This window comes from Pseudorca crassidens, chromosome 9 (assembly GCF_039906515.1).
Source record: "Pseudorca crassidens isolate mPseCra1 chromosome 9, mPseCra1.hap1, whole genome shotgun sequence".
Lineage (NCBI taxonomy): Eukaryota > Metazoa > Chordata > Mammalia > Artiodactyla > Delphinidae > Pseudorca > Pseudorca crassidens.
Genome location: NC_090304.1, coordinates 30,592,534 through 30,614,004, shown reverse-complemented (window position 1 = coordinate 30,614,004; position 21,471 = coordinate 30,592,534). Strand labels below are relative to the sequence as shown.

General features: G+C 40.8%; 1 protein-coding gene across 1 annotated transcript in view; it reads right to left on the bottom strand.

The window, feature by feature from the left end:
* The window catches only part of LGR4 (leucine rich repeat containing G protein-coupled receptor 4), a 101,648-nt gene that overhangs the window by 42,811 nt on the left and 37,366 nt on the right, over positions 1–21,471 (bottom strand). Inside the window, exon 2 of the mRNA XM_067749562.1 lies at positions 7,454–7,525. Coding sequence (XP_067605663.1) covers positions 7,454–7,525 — 72 coding nt within the window. The remainder of the gene's footprint in view (positions 1–7,453; positions 7,526–21,471) is intronic.

Genomic DNA, 21,471 nt, shown 5'->3' with positions numbered 1-21,471 from the left:
CCCGTGAGCCATGGCCGCTGAGCCTGCGCGTCTGGAGCCTGTGCTCCACAACGGGAGAGGCCACAACAGTGAGGCCCGCATACCGCAAAAAAAAAACAAAAACACAACTTAAATTCAAGGCCTTTTCTCATAATCTGGCTGTGGGCACCTTTCTCTAGCATGTCAATGTTGATCCTTCATTTCTTGTGAAAAACCTCCCCTCCTGCAGCTCCCCGGGCACAGCTCTGCCCTAGTTCTCCTGCTTCTCTGGCACTTGGTCTTCTTCCCACACCCTGATTCAAGTGTTTCCCAACAAGTTGTCTTTGGCCTCCTTCCTTTTCCTTCTACCCTCTCTCCCTTGGCAAGCTCTTTCAACCTAATGTTTCCAGTAATCCCCTCAAAATAAAAGACTCTAAAATCTATACCCATGAAACTCCATTCTATAATCCACACCCATAAATCTCTAGTCTCAACTCCACACCTATATTTCCAGACACCCCTACCCACCTCTCACCTAAATTCAAGATGTATGTTCAAAAACTGCATATGCTGTCTTCACTTCTGAAAGTTTCTCTTTCTGCATGGTCTTTCATTTTGTCAAAGCACCACCAGACTCCTGGTAATCTAAAAATGAAGTGTTATCGACGACACCCCCTGTCATCCCAGCTGAGATGTCCTCTTGCTTCTATTCCCATAACATCTTTGGCTGAGTTCCCTCCTCCCTCTCGCTGCCTCTCATCTACCCTAGTTCAGAGTCTCACAGGTCTCAACTGGACTATTGTCATTATCATCTTCATCAGTCTCCTACACTCTCTTAATCCCAAGCATCCTAACCTCTGCTATGAGATTATACTCATGGAAGGTCACATCTGATCAAGTCATTTCCTAGCTCAGAAAACTTCCATAGCCGCTCAAAACTTGACACTCCTCCATGAGTCTGCCAAGAAAGGTCCTCCGCCTGGCCCTGAACTCCTTTCAAGGTTTCTTTCCCATAATTTCCTTTCAGGAATTCAGCCCTAAACTCAAACCAAATACCACAGCATTCCTCTCCCTATCCCAGTCTGTCGCCGTATCTTTGCTCATCCTCCTTTTTCCACATCTCCTCATGAATAACTCCTACTATCCCTCGAGGCTCTCCAGAAATGCCAGCTCTTTGATGAAGCCTTCCCTAATCTTTTTGCTTGAAGTTATTTCCCTTCTCCTTTGAACTCCCGTAACTCTACAACACCATTCACTCATCTCTCTCGAAGGCAAGAATCCCGGTTTAATTCAACACTGCACATAACGCTTTACCTAACACAAGTTTGGTGAATCCATGGATTGTCTAATAAGTCTTTCCTCATCCTTTCCACGTCTACCAGGCCCATTGCTAACATGCTGTGTGACCTTGGGAAAGTTACTCAACCTCTCTGAGGAAAAACTCAGCTTCCTCATCAGCAAAATGGGAATAAATATAGCTTACAGAGTTTTATGAGTTGAAACAAAACAATGGTTGTTCTAGGAGGGCCTATCTGGTACACAGTAGGGCCAATTAGTACAAGGTCCCTCCATTTCTCTTTTCATCCTTATAATCTAATCTGAGAGCTCTCCACATGACACACAGGGAATGGTATGAATCAGAATATTGATACTCCTCTGTGAGATGATTATGTACTTCCCAACAGCAAGTGCAGGGATCATCGCTACCAAGGCATCCTATCAGAGCACCAAAAAGTGGGACAAGAGAATGCTTCAAAGAATGTAATATTTTTAACAATCAAATACCACTGGAGCGACTGAGGAACTCTTCTGCCTTTTGGGGGGAAATTATTGCAGTTGATAAAACTTATCTGAGAAGCCTTCATCAAGGCAGTAAATGTTAAGCAAGTCAAACATTAGTTTGGAAGCAAAGGAAATTCCTTGTAAGTACTGGAAGAGAACAATCGTCAGCTATTTTCTAGAACTCTAAACAACCCAGTAAGACTATTTGAGACTACTTATGCATCTCAGAGATATGAAAGGCGACAGGATATAGTGGACATGGCTCTGAACTAGGTAGGTCTAATTCTAGCTCAGATACATACTCACTGCTGAGCCTTGATATTCTCATCTATAAGATGGTGTGGCTAGACCAGAAAACCTCATTCTAGGAAGACCTCCTTGTTAACAAGTGTTTTGTTCAATGAACTTATTACTATGGGAAATGTTGGGCAGCCAACCACTTTTGATGGTTAGCTGTGGACATAGAATTGCAGACGATAGTAAATAGATGTCCTCTTAAGCTTCCTTCCAATCCTGTGCCTCTTGAGGCCGTATCATAGCTTGGAAATTAAGAGGAGGGGCTTCCCTGATGGCGCAGTGGTTGAGAGTCTGCCTGCCGATGCAGGGGACACGGGTTCATGCCCTGGTCTGGGAAGATCCCACATGCCGCGGAGCGGCTGGGCCTGTGAGCCATGGCCGCTGAGCCTGCACGTCCGGAGCCTGTGCTCTGCAACAGGAGAGGCCACAACAGTGAGAGGCCCGCGTACCACAAGAAAAAAAAAAAAAAAAGAATATTAGTGGAACAGCTATCAAATCTGAACAAGAATTACAGACCAGATAATACATATCAATGCTAGTTTTCTGAGTTTGACAACAGTACTGCAATTATTTAAGCAAAAGTCCTTGTGTTTTTGGAATAAACAATGCACTATTTAGAGACAAAGGAAAATTATGATTACAACTTACTTTCAAAAGGCTCAGAAAAAAATGTACACACATTGAATATTGTGTGCATGTATGTGTGTGTATACAGTTTTATATGTAAGTATTGGCTAAATTAAAGTATTTAAAATTTTTAGTTTTGACCCACTCTGTATTTCCCTGTTCAAATTACTTACTAGTCCTCTTTTGTACAGTAATGCCTCTACTTAGAATTAATTGTCCTACGCACCAAAAAAAACGAGTACTCAGAGACCTAATTTTCACTTTAGCATTGCAAAGAGTTCCAAAGTCAAAGTACATTTTGAAATGGATAGAACTAGCCCAGTCTTATAGTATGTATTAAACAATAACTGTGCAAGTGCCAAAGCTGGCAACGGTTTCCACTGCTGTTGCAACATCTAAGCTCAAAGTAACATCCATGGATTTCTCAGTGGGAGGCTACAGAAAAGTAGTTGGATATTCCTTCTGCTGTTTCTAATTAAATCAATTTCACAACTCCACATTTCAGCCATTCCCTAAATGGCTACCAATGCCCTGACAGGTCCCAAGGAGAGCCAAAAATGGTTGCGGCAGCATCACATAAGATAACCAATCCTGTGGATGCTAAATTAATATTTCCCAAAAATTCTGCCTTTCCTTTCACGTCGCTAACAGAAATCTGTATCGGCCCACTCCAACTCCCATCTCCAGGCAAAACAACCTCTCCCCCAAATACTTCAAGAAAGATTGCAATGTTTAAGGGGATAAGTGAAATTTACATTACTCATGTCAATGTAGCACTTCATGGTCACAAAGCACTTTTATGTAAATAATCCCCTCTTCCCTTTACAATACTACAGTGAAGAGTCCCATTTTAAAGAGTAGGAAACTGAGGAAACAAGAGACTGTCCCAAGATTTTAGACATTTTATGTATTGAATTTAGGGCCAGACCCTATGTTTTAAGATACCCAGAGAAAGAAGGGGGAAAAAATATCAGTGAATGGCATCTAGTCATTCAGGACAAAGAATCCTAGTCGTCTCCCTATCGCTCACCCTCATACCCAATTCAACTCCTTCAGGATAAAGTCTGGAATCCTTAGCTTAAAAAGTCCCCTGATGGGGGCTTCCCTGGTGGCGCAGTGTTGAGAGTCCGCCTGCCGATGCAGGGGACACGGGTTTGTGCCCCGGTCCGGGAAGATCCCACATGCCGCAGAGCAGCTGGGCCCGTGAGCCGTGACCGCTGAGCCTGCGCGTCCAGAGCCTGTGCTCCGCAACGGGAGAGGCCACAACAGTGAGAGGCCCTCGTACTGCGCACACACACACACACACACACACAAAAAAGGCCCCTGATGATCTGGCCACATCTCCTAACATTTCTCTACCTTTCAGTATTTCACATTTCTCTGTATTTCAACTGGAATAACTAACAACTTCCTAACACTTCCTAAGTGTCCTAACACTTCTGAAATGTCTACCTCCAGGCCTTTGCACATGCTATAAGGGTCTTCCTGGAGCTCCCTGACTACTCATCCTCACCTGGCTAATTCCCACGTGTCCTTCAAAACTCAGCTGAAGCTATTCTGGAAAGCTTTTCCCAAATCCTCCAGTCTCAAGTAAACAGGTTATTTCAGGCTTCTGCTGACCCAGCATTCACTTGTTGGACCGTCTTTACCACGTCGCACCAAGTGTTTGTTCCACCTCTTCCTCTGGACCCATGTTATCCAACTGAACTTCCTGCAATGATGGAAAATTTCTATATCCGCACGGTCCATCACAATAGCCACTAGGCACAGGTGGTTACTGAGCACATGAAAGATGGCTAATTCAACTAAAGAACTGGGTGGTTTTTTTGTTTGTTTGTTTGTTTTTGCGGTACGCGGGCCTCTCACGGCTGTGGCCTCTCCCGTTGCGGAGCAACAGGCTCCGGACGCGCAGGCTCAGCGGCCATGGCTCACGGGCCTAGCCGCTCCACGGCATGTGGGATCTTCCCAGACCGGGGCACGAACCTGTGTCCCCTGCATCGCAGGCGGACTCCCAACCACTGCGCCACCAGGGAAGCCCAAGAGCTGGGTTTTTCATTTAATTTTAATTTTTGTAAATCTTGATTTAAATAACCACCTGTGGCTACAGCACAGCTCTAGACAAACTGTCAGCTCCAAGGACAAACACCATACTTACTTGCCTCGGTATCCCTGACACCGACCACAGGACCTGGCACAGAGCAGGATTCAGTGTTTGTCGAAAGAATAAGTGAATATGTAAGTGTCTACAAACACTTATTAAGTTGGGAAGTGATTCCACCCAATATTCCCAGCATTCTGGGTTAGCATATAAAATTCGGCCAAACCAGTCACCTCTTGTAAAGCGCACCTTATTAACTATCATGGGGAAAAAAAAAAAAAACCTCAGTAAATCACTCATTTCTGCTCAGGGCACTTTAGCTTCACAATCACACTTAAATGACTTCCAGATGACTTCTGGACAAAGGGTGACGCTGTTTATGAAATATTACAATACTCATGCAGCATCATTTTGGAATGTCGAACCCAACTGCAGTGTTTTATAAAGAAAAAACATGGGCTTTTTACCCTGATTCTATTAACATAGAAAAGAAATTTCTATTAACATAGAAAAGAAATTTCTATGTTAGAAATTTCTTGAATGCCTTAAGTATTCCCAGCATATTAAAGACTATTCTGAAGAATTCTGTAAAATTAACCATCAACTCTCCTGACTGAATTCATGTTTGAAATCCCATACAGTATTTGGAGAAGCTGTACAGACTTGATTTGATGGGCTTCCTCACTGCCATGAGCAGAATGCAGAGAGAACATGACCTCCTACAAAGGACTAGCAGTCAAATCCAATTTGGTTCCAATTAAAACTCTCGGTTGACAGAATTCATGAGCTTGACATATGCTCGGTCATTTGAGATTTTAAGAAATCCAAGATGCGAACTTCACAAAGCAGAGATTAACCAGGGCGGACTCCGCATCCAGGCACCCACTACCAAATCCCTCCGAGTGCACTGGCTGGCAACAAACTGGTCGGCACACACCGCCCACCCAGAGCAAGGAGGGCTTCTCTGTTTCCCACCCGGTGCGTCTCACATCCCTGGTGGTGATACAACGGCTGAACAACTGCTCATTAATGGCCTTTCGCTGTATAATTACTTCTGTAAAGGGAGACTAATCCTGAAGTCTAAAACTGTATGTGAAATAAAAAGAAATAGGTGAAGCATCCTAGAGCTCGATTGGGTGAGTGGGAAGTGAGGGATTCAAATACATAGTTCACTGCTTTTTCATTGAATTTAAATGTTTAATTAAAACTGAAGAGCTATTTCTTACAAAAGAATTAATGTTCACTCAAGGAAAAAGAAGGCAAAAATAAAGTAAAACATACATTTAAACCTTGTACCAAGGGCAACAGTTGGTATATAGGCTGCAGCTTTGTTTCCCCTTTAGGCACTTTTAAAATAGTGAAATAAATACCAGCCATCATTTACATAACACTCACTCTGCTTCATGCACTGTCCTAAGTATTTAACATCTATTTAATTCATTCTGTCTTATCTGCACCTTAAAGACAAAGAAACTGAACAGAGGGAGGTTAAGTAACTTGACCCAGTTCACAAGCTTGGAAGTGGCACATAATCTCTGTCCAATTTTTTCTGTGGGAACATTATGTTCAACTAAGCAGTGTGGGAAGAAAAACTTCTCCTTAACTTCACTAAATCCTTAACTGCTGTTTCAATACTCTGTCAGAAGCAGCGAGCACAACCTGCTTGGCTTATATTTGATTCCTGTTCCCCATGTGCGGGGAGGGGCCGAGTTAAGATAGGAGACAGTCACTGACTTGGATCTAATACTCAACAGCTGGCTGCAGGGCACAATCCGTAATATGAATTTAGATTCCTTCAGGGCCATAGCTCTTTGATGTTCTTACCATCAAACTGTCACCTTCTTGCCTCTACATATTACATAACCCACTGGCTTAGCCGTTTTTAAAAGCCTCCATTTAACGTGAGTCAACTCTGCTTTTATTTTTTTAACCTGGATTCTAAAAATCTACCGTTCCCAATTCCTATAAAATCTAAAAATGCTTATTTGGGTGATGAACTTCAAATAAGTGTGGAGAGCAAAACAAAATGGAGGTTATAACAGGTGGAAAGAAATTTTCCCCCATGTAAACTGTTAAATTGGAAATTTTAAACTGTTAAATTTCCAATTTCAGAAACTGTTAAATTGGCAGTGAGATGCCACCGCCAAGCTCGGAAACAGCCTTAATGTTAAAGATGTTCTCAGAGACCCGTAAGATGCGCTATGTCCTCAGCCCAACCCCCAAGACCACCTGCCAATGTCCAAGGAGACAGTTTTCTGCTCGTTCACGTAGAGGTTGTCTGCTGCATCATGACCCTGAAATACTTTGGATTATTCTTTATGGCTCTGTTATCCACACAGCAACTCCTGTGGCAACCATGGTAATTACACTGCAGCCTTGTTATCTTGGGATAACACTGTAATTAACCTGTGTCACTGCAGCATTCATGGTCATAATAATTGCGGCAAAAAAAGTCCTATGGAAGTAGCACTTTTCGTTCTGGCTTTCAAAAATAACTTCAGCAATCGTACTTCTTAAAAACTCAAATTTGTTTTGCCCCAAGACATATGATTTCCTCTGTACAAAGGCCACTGAACCAAGCTCTCTGAGTGCCCCCTGAGAAACAGGAGACTATCTCTGTCATAAGAGCTCCCAAAGAGAACAGGAGAAACAAACAAATGAACAAAAAACATTTCTCGAAAGAATACTTACAGCTCCTCTAGAAAAGGGAAGTTCTTAAATGCATCTTCTGGTAACTGAGTAATGTTGTTCATGCTGATATCCCTGGAAAACAAAGTTAAGAAAATTGTTAACTAAGTGATATTAGACTTAAAGCACTTAAGTCAACAGAAAAATAATTAGGTGCTGAAATTTTGTAAAGAAGCAAGAAAAATGAGACAGACGTAGGAATAGTCATAATTCAGTTTCAGAATGCAATGCTCAGAAAACAGAAAAGCTAAATCTTTTATTATAAATTACGTCCCATCATTTATAACATACCCAGATCCTGGGTTTTCACCCTTTAAGTATTCTTGGAAAAAAATGTCTCCAAAGACCTACAATGAGTGAGCCGGTGTGGCTTTTCATTGCTCTGGTGTTCAAAGTGCTGTACCTGATAAAAATAAACAAATGAACACCCAGAACTTGATAAAAGAGATCTGCAGGTATGGGTGGCTTCTTAAGCCACTGTCAGGGATAATAAAACAGGTCCTAACTGTACCCCAGTCGTATTTTCTGCAAAACCTATAAAAGTCCTCCAGGTAATAGCTGTAAGTAGATTTCATTTTTAGCCTATGAACAGATGCAGGCTACAAACAAGTGCATACATGACAGGTATGCGGTCCATTTCCAGTTTTTCCTTAAAGAGACAGCAGCAAGGAGGGTACTCACTCGACGATATCACTTGACAATTAACTAGTGCAAGCAGCTGAAAAAAATTCTTTATTAACCATTTCCTTCTTCCCTGGCAGCTGCCTTTTGAACTGGCTTTCTCCTTCCACACTCTACTTAATCTGGACACTGTAAAAGGCAGCTGAAGGCAGCCTCACCAGGGACAGCCCCCGCAGGCTCTGGGTTGCCTGCCTTACCCAGAGGCCTCTGCCTCTTATTTGCTGTTAAATTCTCTGGCTCAGCCCACAGGTCTCTCCTTTCTAGAAACCACCATGAAAATTCACATGTGTGACTTTCCCACAACTGGATTAGACATAATAGTCTAAGGAGGTGGAAGAGACATCAAGCACACAAAAACCAGCCGACAACAATACCACTGTTCTTTTCACTACTTTGGTCAGGTAAAAATCTCCTTTAAAGGACACCTTGAGTATCAAGGTAGGTGAGTCCCTTCTCCCCATCTTTCCTCTCACGAACATTTCGAAACGGTACTTGCATCTCTTCTTACTAGCCCTTCCCAAGGCAGGTTTGGAAAACTTCTTGGCTTGGGAATAATAAGAATGGCAGTTGCAAAAACAGCAGTAGCAGCTAACATGTTGAGAATACTGATCATGGGATAAGACTGCATATCAAATCTCACTTTACGATTGGGGAAACCAAGGCTTACTGGGGCAAAGTAACCTCCCTGAGGCCACCAACGAGTGGTGTAACAGGACATGTGAGCTCCACAGTCCAAGATCTTAACTCCAAACTCTGAGTCTTCTAAAATATCATTTGAATCCTGCTACTTTGCTCCAGTAAGTAGTTAAGACATAAAGCAAACCCTGAGTCCCACCAAGGTTAAAAAGAGGGAGGGATACTGCCTCCAAGACCTTGGCACAATCATCAATGAATCTCAGGAAGAGCGCTTCTGATTGATGATTTAAAAAAAGAACTATAGGGCTTCCCTGGTGGCGCAGTGGTTGAGAGTCCGCCTGCCGATGCAGGGGACACAGGTACGTGCCCCGGTCCGGGAGGATCCCACGTGCCGCGGAGCAGCTGGGCCCGTGAGCCATGGCCACTGAGCCTGCGCGTCCGGAGCCTGTGCTCCGCAACGGGAGAGGCCACAACAGTGAGACGCCCGCGTACCGCAAAAAAAATAAAAAAATAAAAGAACTATAAATAGCTTTAGCCATTGAAGAAACAAAGTTCTGAAAATTCTCTGGAGACAAATCCCAAGACCATACGGATTCACATGCATTCCAAAATTGTCTATCATTAAAAACAACTCAAATTCTACTAAAGATAACTTACAAGAAAAACAAAATTAATATACTTTTCAAGGAATTATTATTTTTAAATGTAGGGCCTGATACTAATTTAATCAGCTATCATTATCCCTGGAGAAGGGGGAGGGGGAACCCTTCATTTTTCATAAACACTGGAGCAATGTGCGAGAGAAATAGCACCCAAATAGGGGTCAGATGGAATATTGTTTCATCCTGGGCCTCAGTTTGCTCATCTGTAAAATGGGGGAGTTGAACTGATTGATTGGGGGTCTTCCTGGCCTGACATTATATACTTCTGTGATTCACTTTTTTTTTTTTTTGGTAGTTTTCATGGAGGGGCTCATCCTCCCTGATGAAGATATATGAGGTTCAATTGATGGAAAAGGCATGTTTCTGAAAAATTTACCACAACGCAAAATTTAAAGACTACTAGTTTGCCATTATAAAACTACTGAGTCACTCCCACTGGAGCACATTTGCCCTTAACGAATAAATTCACTCTTAAGAATACAACAAAACTTTTACTCACGTTGAAAAGTAAAATAATAATGAGTAAGCAGTGATTCTGTAAAACATCACACAATTTTGGTGTTCTTTAGTCATTCCAATAAAAGGAGAATGGACAACTATAATTTATTACTTTACAAAAGGAGGCACTCCATACTGTTTCCTCTTAAGTTTGGCACACCTGAATTCAGGTGAGTATCACAGCAACAGAAAAACTGACTGACTGCCTCATCAGAAAAGACACATGATTATGAGAGAATTTATACCACACTCTTCCCTGCATTCCAGTTTTTAAAAATGCGTACATCTATATAACTGTCTCATTTTTCCCCCCTCAGAGTAACAAGACATAACAGGTAGCTTTGCTGTGAGCTATAAATGCAATTAGTGGGACTCCATATTTACAAACTAATAAGTGTTAAACACGTGGTGAGGTTTTGTTTCAAAACTTCAGGTTCAGAAACAACACTTGTTTCCAAATTGATCTGAATTTCACAGACTCAGAGTTCTATCTTTCTAGGTATTTTCCATCATATTTTCTAGGCCTCAGTTACAAAGCATTTGTGAATAAGGAAGAGAAAAAAGTAAATAAATAAAAGAAAGGGAGGGGGGACCTGGAAGATGTTATCTCCAGAGAAGCTCTGGAAACATGTAGTTACAGAGTATAAGGTGGGTGGGTACTCATTTAAAATAATGAGGACTAATGGTGATAAACAACCTACAGACAGCCTTAAGAGTATATTCCAGACCTGACATCACCAATACTGGCAAGAGAGCTTGAGGCTGGAAAGGATGCTGGGGGTGATGAGTTAACTGTAACCATTTACAAATGGAAGTCCTAAGCCAATAATTACAAATATATTGGGCTCATCTGCCTATAAATTACTAAAATACATAAGTAAAAAAGTGGTATATATAGAAAATTTTCAGCTAGAAGGTAACACCTCTAGGTCAGTGCCTTGACATTCATTATGAGCAACACAATCTTGCCAGGAATATCTGTAACTAAACCCAGAGATCTACCATCCTGCATTCCTACAACGGAAATAAGTGTACCATGGAAAACAAAATAATCTTACAAGGTCAGAGCACCACCAACTCATAAACACCTCTGAAGAGTAATTTCAAGAGAACTGACGGCTTTACTTGAAGCCAGCCCAGCATGGATGGAAGGGTGCAGGCTTGGGAGACAAAGGCTTACCTATCGATTCACCAGCACTAGCTCTGTGATCTTGGGCAAGCTGTTCACCTTTTCTGATTCCTAGCTTCTTCATTTGGATAAATGGAGGAAGTAGTAACTAAACCTTGTAGAATGCTGTGAAGAGCAGAAGATCAGATTCATCACATAAGAAGCTAAATAAATAATAGGTGTTATCTCATCATCCTCTGTGTTCTGGCTGCTCCTGGAAGCTGTGTGAATCTGGTGGACAGAGAGCCAGCAGGCCAAGAATCTCACCGCCTTTGGTGGCCTTCCTTCCCAGAGAAGAAACCACTTTTACACAAGGGAAACACTAAATGGTGCAGAAGGTCTAGAACCTGGAGTCGTTCCTAACTACAAAACTGGATTCTAAACTCCAGAACTCCAGGAGTCCAAGCTGTTAAGATAGAAGAGCTCTTTGAGATCAAGTACTTTGTTTTAAAAGAAAAATGTTGAAGCCCAGTTGTTAACGGAGAAGGGAGGGAGGGAGGAAATTACATTCTTATAGGAAATTGTTAGAAGGACAGGAAAGACAAGAGCCATTTTCAGAAAGATCAGGAGGACGTCCAGCAGGGTAAGTGATGAAGCAGGGCACAGAACCTAGAGCTTTTGCTTAGTAGGGGGGAAATGCCTGAATGTATCTTTTCTATACATACTGGTTCCCTAACAGATTTCTTTATAGTGGGGCCTTTCAACGTACACCAACTGGTACAGGGCACACGCCTGCATATAACACCCAATGCAATATTCCCCAATTTTTACAACAAAGATCAAAAATGCAAAAGCACATCACCCCACGAGGAAAATAAAGGTGAATGCTCCAACACCAGCAGTCACTGATTTCAAAATTAACAGTGAAATGGCGCAACTGTTTAATTCAAACTGCTAAATCTCCCCAGTGCTTACACTCTCATCTTTTTTTTCCCTCATAAAATTCATTAATATTAAAGTATCTACAGAGTAGAGAGGAACATCATGTTTCAACAAGGTACCTTGTAAAATGCTCCCAAAGCGAGCCTAACCTGTTTGCTGTTGGCCCAGCGTGTACCACCGTGGACTCTGCCACCACATGCTTGCTGGTCTGGGCCTTTTGCCATGGAATTATTTAATTTTAATATACTGTGATTGACCCACGTTATCTAACTTTGAATAAGCCTTCCTATTTGTGTTAGATAAAACTACACTGCTGCTGCCATAATGTTAATAGTAAGTCAAATATTACCCAGCAGTCTGAGAAGTTGATAAATTATGTTTAATAAATTACAAACAGGTTCTAGAGAAAACATCATTCTCTAATATATTCTCCAGAAAGTGGTGGTGATGTCCTTAGACTCAACAGACACATGCTGATAATGATTAAGAACTAATACTATTCCAATGACTTTTCTAGGGTCTTGTCATCCACCAAAAATTTTCAGGCCGCTCTCCAATTAACAGATGTCTATTGTCTGAACAAAAACAAAAAACTAAAACTAAATTTGAAAAATAGCCTGGGTAGAACACATTGGAAGGAAATGTCTCTCTCACGCACAAGTAGTATAGATAACACATACACCACCAAAGGTCTAGACAAAGCTTATATAGAGTTTAATTTCTTTTCTGACAGGGTTCCATATCTTTGGGCAAGTGATCTCTTTTGCTCCCTACTTTTATAATAACAAAGCAACCTATGTTCACTGTTTTTAAAGAATTGAAATACAGGGAAAAGCATCCACAATATCAATACCCAGAAATAACCACTGTCCTATTTCATGGGTGTCATTCCAGGTTCTTTTTCTCTGGATGGTATGTATTTTTGCCAACATGAAATGCTATCGTTCTGAACATAGGTATCTCTTGATGCCTAAGACTCTTCATTTGCAAAATGGAAAAAAAATTCTCTGAAAATATATTTTAATGAAAGCATAAGTACTTAATATATCTCAATGCTATTTTGGGCAGGCCACACATCATGGGAGGGGAACTTCACACCTGGAAATCACCGTGCCAAAAGGAAAAGAGGTTAGTTAAGTCTCTTTTCCAGAGACAAGGAGATATACTGTCACCCATTTAACAAATATGTACAAAGCACCCAATTATCCACATGGGTGCAAGACACTGTGCTAGGATGGTGAAGCTTTTATATCAAAAGATATATTCACAGTTCTCTTTTTTACTCTTTTAATTAAAATCCATCACTCCACTCTATTCTTAACCTATTACTGCTTGAGACATTGTTGCAATATGTAATTAAGTTTAACCTTTCTAAAATGCATTCTTGCATTGTGGAAGCAATAAGAACAGCTACATATGTGTAAAGATACTGCTCTTTAGTTACACTGCAGAAATGGGGCCAAAATGGTGTGGATGCCATTTTAGTCAGCTTTTGCTCTAGAGATATTTTTCTGACCTTAACGTGTTTTTGCACTGCTAGAATCCAACTAGATGGCATGATGGACACCCTTCTGATGCCATGTGAAATATCTCTACTCTTATTTTAGGCAGCAGGATAAATTGGCTCCGTACTATCTGGCATCTTCCCTGGTGTTTCAAGCACAAAGGCTCAGTGCTTCCCAGCGGACAGATCTAACACTTGATTCTCCAAGCCTTGCAATCCTTAAGAGGAGAACCGCTACAACAACCATACTGTCACTTAATAGATAAATGTTAATCACTGCCAAGAAAAGTTACCACCTTGTAAAGTCATTATCTGTTTAAGGTATTTGAATGTCCTAGTATATAGTCTTCAAATCTTAAAAAATAATAAAAATACAGTAAAAAGTTTTGGCTACAGGAGATATAGAGAAGAATGTTTAATTCATTTTATGATCTTCTACTTTCATGGATTAAAACCCCTGTTTTAGAACCTTTTAGCATTCTTCCACTAAAGACTTCCAAAGCTCTACTGACACTGTTATGAAAATGAAAAAATACAAAACAAACTGGAAAAAAACATTCACAAAACACTATGGGATAAAAGATTTGTATCTATAACACAGAAAGAACACTCAAAACTCAGTAAGAAAATAAACCTGATTTTTAAATGGACAAAAATATTTGAATAGGTGCTTCACCCAAGAAGATCACACAAATGGCAAAAAGCACATAAAAAGATGTTCAACATTAGTCATTAGGGAAATGCAAATCAAATCACAAGGAGATAGCACTCAGCTATCAGAATGGCTAAAAAAAAAAACCTGACAATAACAAGTGCTAGTGAGGATATAGAAGAACGGGAACTCTCATATACTGCTAGCGGTACAACCATTCTGGAAAACAGTCTGGCAGTTTCTTATAAAATTAAACATATACTTATGACTATGACCCAGCAATGCTAAGTATAAATGGATGGGTTAGGAGAAAGGTCGGCTACAAAGGGAAAGTTTGGCCCACAGGAAATGCTCTGTATATCTTGATTTTGACTGGTGGTTACATGATTGTATACCTTTATCAAAACTCTTAGAACTGTATACTAAAAGTATGTATTTTACTGTACATATCAATAAGTTAAACATCAATTCTTGTGTTGGCCTTTTATAAATAAGTATATATATGATACTACCTCTTCACATTTCTCCCACAGGAAAAAATAATTCATCCTGTGGCTAGAAATCCTCTTTTCCAGGACTTGCCCAAAACCAAATAACGTGATGCACAGCACTGGCTTGGCTTCAGAGTCAGGAAACCTGCAGGTTTTTTGCGTTTTGTTTTGTTGCCTTTTTTGTTGTTTTTTGCTCGTTTTTCCAGCCTCTGCTATCCACTTGCAGGACACTGGGCCAAGCCTCTTCGTTCTCTCTTTACTGAGCACCTATTAGGTTTGCAACTGACTGTATGCTCGGTCCCAGGTAGATAAAGACAAAGAAGACAGAGTGTTTATCCTAAGGGCGCTCTGCAATAACAAAGCAGTAAGTACTGTGATCCGCGTGGCAGAGTGAGGGAAGATGGTCAACCTAACGTGGGACCAGAGAGAGACTTCCAAAGGCAGGGCGGTGGTACCAAGTTGGAAAGGGCAGATATTACTTTATAGAGAGCTGCTATTTCAATCTCTGGTCTCACTCGTTATGTCGGCACTATTTCCCAACAGAGATGCAATTGGCTTTTGTGCAGGACAGTTCTTCGTTATGCAAGACAGTCTTGTCTTGCCTAGCTCACTATTGGGTGCTTGGTATCCCTGGTGCCCTGGTGCACTAATTAGTGCAACCAAAAACATTCCCCAAATGCTTCCAACCTTCCCGCAGGAAGCTGGCAGCACAGAGAGGGATGTGAAATCTATTCAGTGGGTGACAAATGGCATCTTATAAAAAGAAATATAAGGAACAGTTAATATCAAAGTTAAGCACATCACACAGAAAAAGAATAAATATTGTTTCATGACAATTATTTACATTTCATATATACATATTGGGTCATGATGTAAAACATAGTCATCACTGGATTCATAGGAAAAAAAAAAATTGAAAGCCTCTGAATCAGATAACTTGTTTGTTTGGGTAGAGGGTGCCTTCCAGGCAGTGGGAATATCATGTTAAATGAGATAAAACCAGAGTGGTCAAGGAGATAAAACTACACAGGAATTGGAGTATTCTAAGCACAATGGATATAACTGGCAAGAGAAGCTACCAAGGCAAGCAGAAAGTATGTCCCCAAAGGCCTTTGTGTATGACCTCTAGAAATCATAACTTTATTCTAAAAGCATGGAAAGCTGCCAGAGGAAGTTTAAGCATGTCACGTTTGCTGCAGAAAGATCATTTTAGCAGCCATCTACTGCCATGGGATGAAAGGAAAGGAAGTTATTAGGAAGAACAAATCCCAGCTCCTCCGGAACTCAACCTCCTCTACTGAAAAATATTCTGAACTTGCTAACTTCGAAGGTCCTTCCCAAATCTATCATTATGACTCCTACTTTGGCATTCCTGCTCCTGCATATTTCGTGCATAATTAGTAGAAAATAAGAAACCCTGCGATTCACTTTTTTCCTATACGTGCAGGCACATTTGCTTGTGTTAGCAAGTGTGTGAGTGAGGACTTAAACTTACCCCCTTCAGAATTACAAGGGTTCAGCAATTAAGAAAGATGCATGACTTCATTTCCAAAGGTAATATTTTATGCTGTAATTGTTTATGGTCTCAGTGAAGCAATACAGCCTAGGAGACACTGAAGGTTGTGTTCTTCAAGGAGATGTTAACCCAACAAGGTAGAAAAGAGAGAGAGCAAAACACCAATGTGTAAACCTCACACCCCCACGAAAGGCAGGTGTCACTTAAATTATACATCCTCAAAAGGGTAACTTAAAAAATAAAGCTAGGGCTTCCCTGGTGGCGCAGTGGTTGAGAGTCCGCCTGCCGATACAGGGGACACGGGTTTGTGCCCTGGTCTGGGAAGGTCCCACATGCCGTGGAGCGGCTGGGCCCATGAGCCACGGCCACTGAGCCTGCGCGTCCGGAGCCTGTGCTCCACAACGGGAGAGGCCACAACAGTGAGAGGCCCGCGTACTGCAAAAAATAAAAAAATAAATAAAAAAATAAAGCTAGTTAGGCTAATTCAATAGTATTTTCTAATACTGAAAGAAGTTCCACTTGTTTTCGGGGCTTTTTTGTTTTTTGTCTTTTTAAACAGAGCCTGTTTTCAAGTGTGAGATGTGTTCTAAAGAGGAAAATATAAAATACTCTAAATCCGGAGCACTGTTTACTAAATGGCAAAGAACAATGAATACCAAAGACAAAACGAACATTCCTTTCTATAGTTTGATCGAGGACCCCTAGCATCTGGCATCACATGGAACAGACAAGGGTTAAATGATAATATTCCTTGTTTTCTCGCTACTGAACGGGTGTTCTCAGGCATTCTTTGGGTGTTAACAGCTGTTCTGGTAACCCTAATGATGACAAAACAGTGCTCATTATCAGCCAAGACACACAGACAGAATGCAATTTCAATAGTCCATTTAACATCAACAAGAAGGATTGTAAGGATTGTCGTCTGGGCTGATTGGAAACACTCAGTTACTTCATCCTAGCAGACAAAATGCACTATTCACAAAGAAATCAATCCCACAGCATTTATTATGGTAAATATTCTAATTAACTAAACGGTTGATGTTTTATTATAGCTACACTTATTAACACCACTGATAGGAAAACATTACTTCATGGTCCTTGCCTTCAAACATGCACACCCACCCACAAAAACTGCTGTTCAGACGCTCATTTTTTTAAACTTCAGCTCACAACCAATTAATGGGCAGTGAAATCATTTTAATGGGTCATAGCCAACTTTTTTTTTCAATTGAAATAAGAAGGAACAGAGAATAAAACAGAAAAATATCAGAATACATCAAATGTAATAAAGGTAAGTATTGTCTCACGAAATTTTGTTCCTGCACTCGTGGGCTTCTGTCTTCCTGATGGCAAAGTCGCAAGTTCATATATATCGTGTAGTTTTAAGTTCATATATATTGTCTGTGTAATATAGCAAGATCCATGAGTTCAAGGACTTGGGTATTCAAGCCAAATCTTTTTATTCCTCCTGCCAAATGGATTCAAAACTCCAGCTGCTTCCCCAGCACCACCAGGTTGGCAGAATGGATTTAGTAACCTTTAAAGTACTTCCTTCAAGCACACCCCAGTACTTTCATATTTTAGTGACATTGGTTTTCTAAAACTGACAGTAGCAATATGAGAGAATGTCACAGTGAGCTACCCTGAACTTTCTTTATTAAAAAGAGAGAGAGAGAGGGAGGGAGGGAGGGAGAGGAAGAGACATACAGGCACACATTTAAAAGACTTTATTACAGTATTACTTTTCAACTGTTTCAACAGAACTGTGGATAAATCAGCTGACTTAGCTAAATTTCTACTTGGCTACCCTGGGCTCTATCGAGATTTCTAGAAATATATGATAACAGCATGACAAATTTCCACTTACATAAAATGCATAAAATGTTTATAAATAACCTGACAAAACCATCCTTCAATAATGTAGTGATTTGAAGGTTAAAAACAAAAAAGACCCCCCCCCACCAAAAAATCTACACTCCAGTAAATCCTTTCTAATGCCCCAAATCCAAAAGAGGCCTCCCAATAAACACTGTTTGCACATCCAATAATCATCCCAGGCAAGAGGAGCTTCAATTTCCAAGACACTGAGGCACTGACCTCATTATGATGAGGCAGTCTATACCCTGAAGACCAGCTGCCAACCGTCAAGGCCTGAACCCAGGGGCAGACTCTGGGGTTTCACCATTCCTGTAATGCAGGCTTTGTGGGGCGATTGCTTCCCTTCAAGCCAGGAGGCATGCAATACACACACACCACACACACCTTCCCCCTTCTCCGCTCTGGTGGCCATTTTTTAAAAGGCTTGTAAAGTGTATTCTATCCATAGATGAATGACTCAAAATTGTAACTGGGATGACAATCATTTCTGTTGACTATTAGACAACAGACATTGATAATGCCAGTTGATAAAAAGTCATTCAAGATATTCCCTTGGGAATGACTTACAACTCATTAAAGTCAATATAGAAGCAGCTAGGCAATCAAATCTGAGTTGATCCTGGATCTTTGGGAGCAAAGATTCTCAAGTCTGGTTTTCTCATACTTCTGGACAGCTCGATTTGTGATAAGTCTTCACGTTCTAAGAAGTTCAGGTCACAAAGCACTTCATTTTCCTTTTAACTTTTGCAATCATTATGGGTCATATGGTCCTTTGTTTTTTACCCTGGACAGAAAACAATAGGCTACCCTGAAATCTGTTTAATAAAAAGAAAGAGAGAGACACACATACACACTAGGAACTCCAAAACACAATACTCTGTAATGACCTATATGGGAAAATGACTATATGGGAAAAGAATCTAAAAAAGAGTAGATACATGTATACATATAGCTGATTCAGTTTGTTGTACACCTGAAACTCACACAACATTGTAAATCAACTATACTCCAATAAAAAATTAAAAAATAAAGGCACAATGGATAGTTAAAAAAAAAAAAAGTTATTGCTTTAGAATGTCCATCCAGGAAAACCTCTCAATTCCTCAGCTGACTTGATGTTTTGTTGAAGCAGTTTTGTTATTAAATTGGAAACCAAGAAGAAATAATGTCTTAGAAAATAAATTCCTATAAGGAGGAGGATCTTTAATCCCCCCAACCTCCAGTGAAACCAGGTACACACTTCCGATCCATTTGTGCATGGGTGCATGCACGCGCACACACACGCACGCACACACACACACACACACACACACACACACACACACACTCTCCCTCTCTCCCCCCCACCCGCCCCCATAAAGAGCTTAACCACAATTAAAGAATGTTGCAGATTAGGAGGCCAATTCAGATACCAATAAGGAGGATGACAACTCACTCCAGTCTGCCTTGGACAATCCCAGTTTACATCTATTGTCTCAGCATAATTATTATTATTATTATTTTGTGTGTGTGTGTGTGTGTGTGTGGCCTCTCCCCTTGCGGAGCACAGGGAAGCCCTCAACATAATTATTAATAGTCCTCCTTTTCACTTTCAAAGGGGTGGTCATTTGGATGATAAATTAAATCATCATCCCACTAACAGCTATAGATATGACTGAATAGTGTTGAAGGAGTTATGATGGGAAGAAGTGGAAATCTCGGTTTGGATTACCTTGGGGAGGGCTTAAATAAAAGGCTAATTCCTCATCCGTATAATATTATGATGATAATAATAATATGGAAAACATGAGCATCTGTAGTGTTTGTAAATATCACTTTGATCAATTTCCTGCTCCTCCACCTAGACCTTCTGTTCCATTAGGGCAGGGTCTGTGTTTTGCTCACGAATGTACCCCAAGCCTCTAGTTCAATGTGTGGCCACAGTTTAATGAATGACATGCCAGACACTACATTAAATGCTTTAACAGTCATGTAACAAGTACTTACTTAGCATTTCCCAAAAAAGAGAAATGTTTAAAAAGGCTTAATTTCCCAACCATCTAAAGATAGTCAAAGGCCTGGCTGCAGGAGAAAAGAAAGGAGAGGCATATAAAATATCTTCATCTTGACAACTGACACCTGATCTGCGTCTGGGACAGACATCAAGAACACATTGTTTATGAACAGCAAAGGGCATTAATGACAGATTTCCTCCCAAAGTCTACTGCTATAACCGAGTAATAACCTTACATGCAAACACATTTGGGAAAAAGCAAGAAAGAGAGCAAAGCTTTCATTTCAATACAAGTTCCTGGATTTAAAAATAGCTTGGGAGGAATGATGTAAAATTGGATTGCAGTAAAACTAATTTTTCTTCCTCAAAAATTCAAACTACAGGCTTTGTCCTATAAATAGCATCTCAAAGAACCACTGAACTAGAAAGCAGAGTGATTAAAAGTTTCTCCCAGAAGCCTGACCAAGAGCCCTGGGTTTGAACACAGCTCTGCTCGCTCACTGGCTGTATAACCCTGTTATAATCATCCTGTTATAACCCTGTATAACCCTTAATTTCTCTGTGCCTCAGTTTCTTCAAGTGTAAATGGGGATAACACTCTGAATTCAGAACATCGCTGTGAGGATTAGAGGATGTAACCTCCAGCCAGTGCCCAGCACAGTTACCTAGCCCACAGCAAACACTCAAAGTCAACTATTATTATTATTATCATCCCCCATCACCATCTAATCTAATCATCTCATTTTAATAATGAGGCAAGAGGCCCAGAGGGGTTAAATATTTAATTAATCAAAGAACCAAGATCAGAATCAAAACGATAAATCCCAGTTCAGGGTTCTTTCTACTACCTTAAACTAGAGCACGTGGCAGTAATATTTTAGCAGTATGCTTTGGGACTGGGGAAAATAACTTCCCCAGAAACAACGTGTTCAATGGTGCTTAGATTCTGAAGTTAATGGGTAAGAGCTGGCTGAGCCCCTCAACTGTAGCTCAGCTAATGAACAAGTACTACAACCAAAACACGGAAAGAAACAAACCAATGCTACCTGTGCTTAACTCAGTAAATGCATGAAAAGTCTCTTTTTACTCATTAAGGATGTTGGTCCTTGAAGAAGTCTTACGTTTAAAATGAGGCCAAACCGTAAAATGGAATTCTGGACACCTTTAAAAGGTGTTGATGGGGCTTCCCTGGTGGCGCAGTGGTTAAGAGCCTGCCTGCCGATGCAGGGGACGTGGGTTTGTGCCCCGGTCCGGGAAGATCCCACATGCCGCGGAGCGTCTGGGCCCATGAGCCATGGCCGCTGAGCCTGCGCGTCCGGAGCCTGTGCTCCGCCACGGGAGAGGCCACGACAGTGAGAGGCCCGCGTACAGCAAAAAAAAAAAAAAAAAAGGTGTTGATGTATTGATGGATTAATATGTTCAGTTTTATGTAAAGAACTCACAGCTTTTTTTGTTGTTCA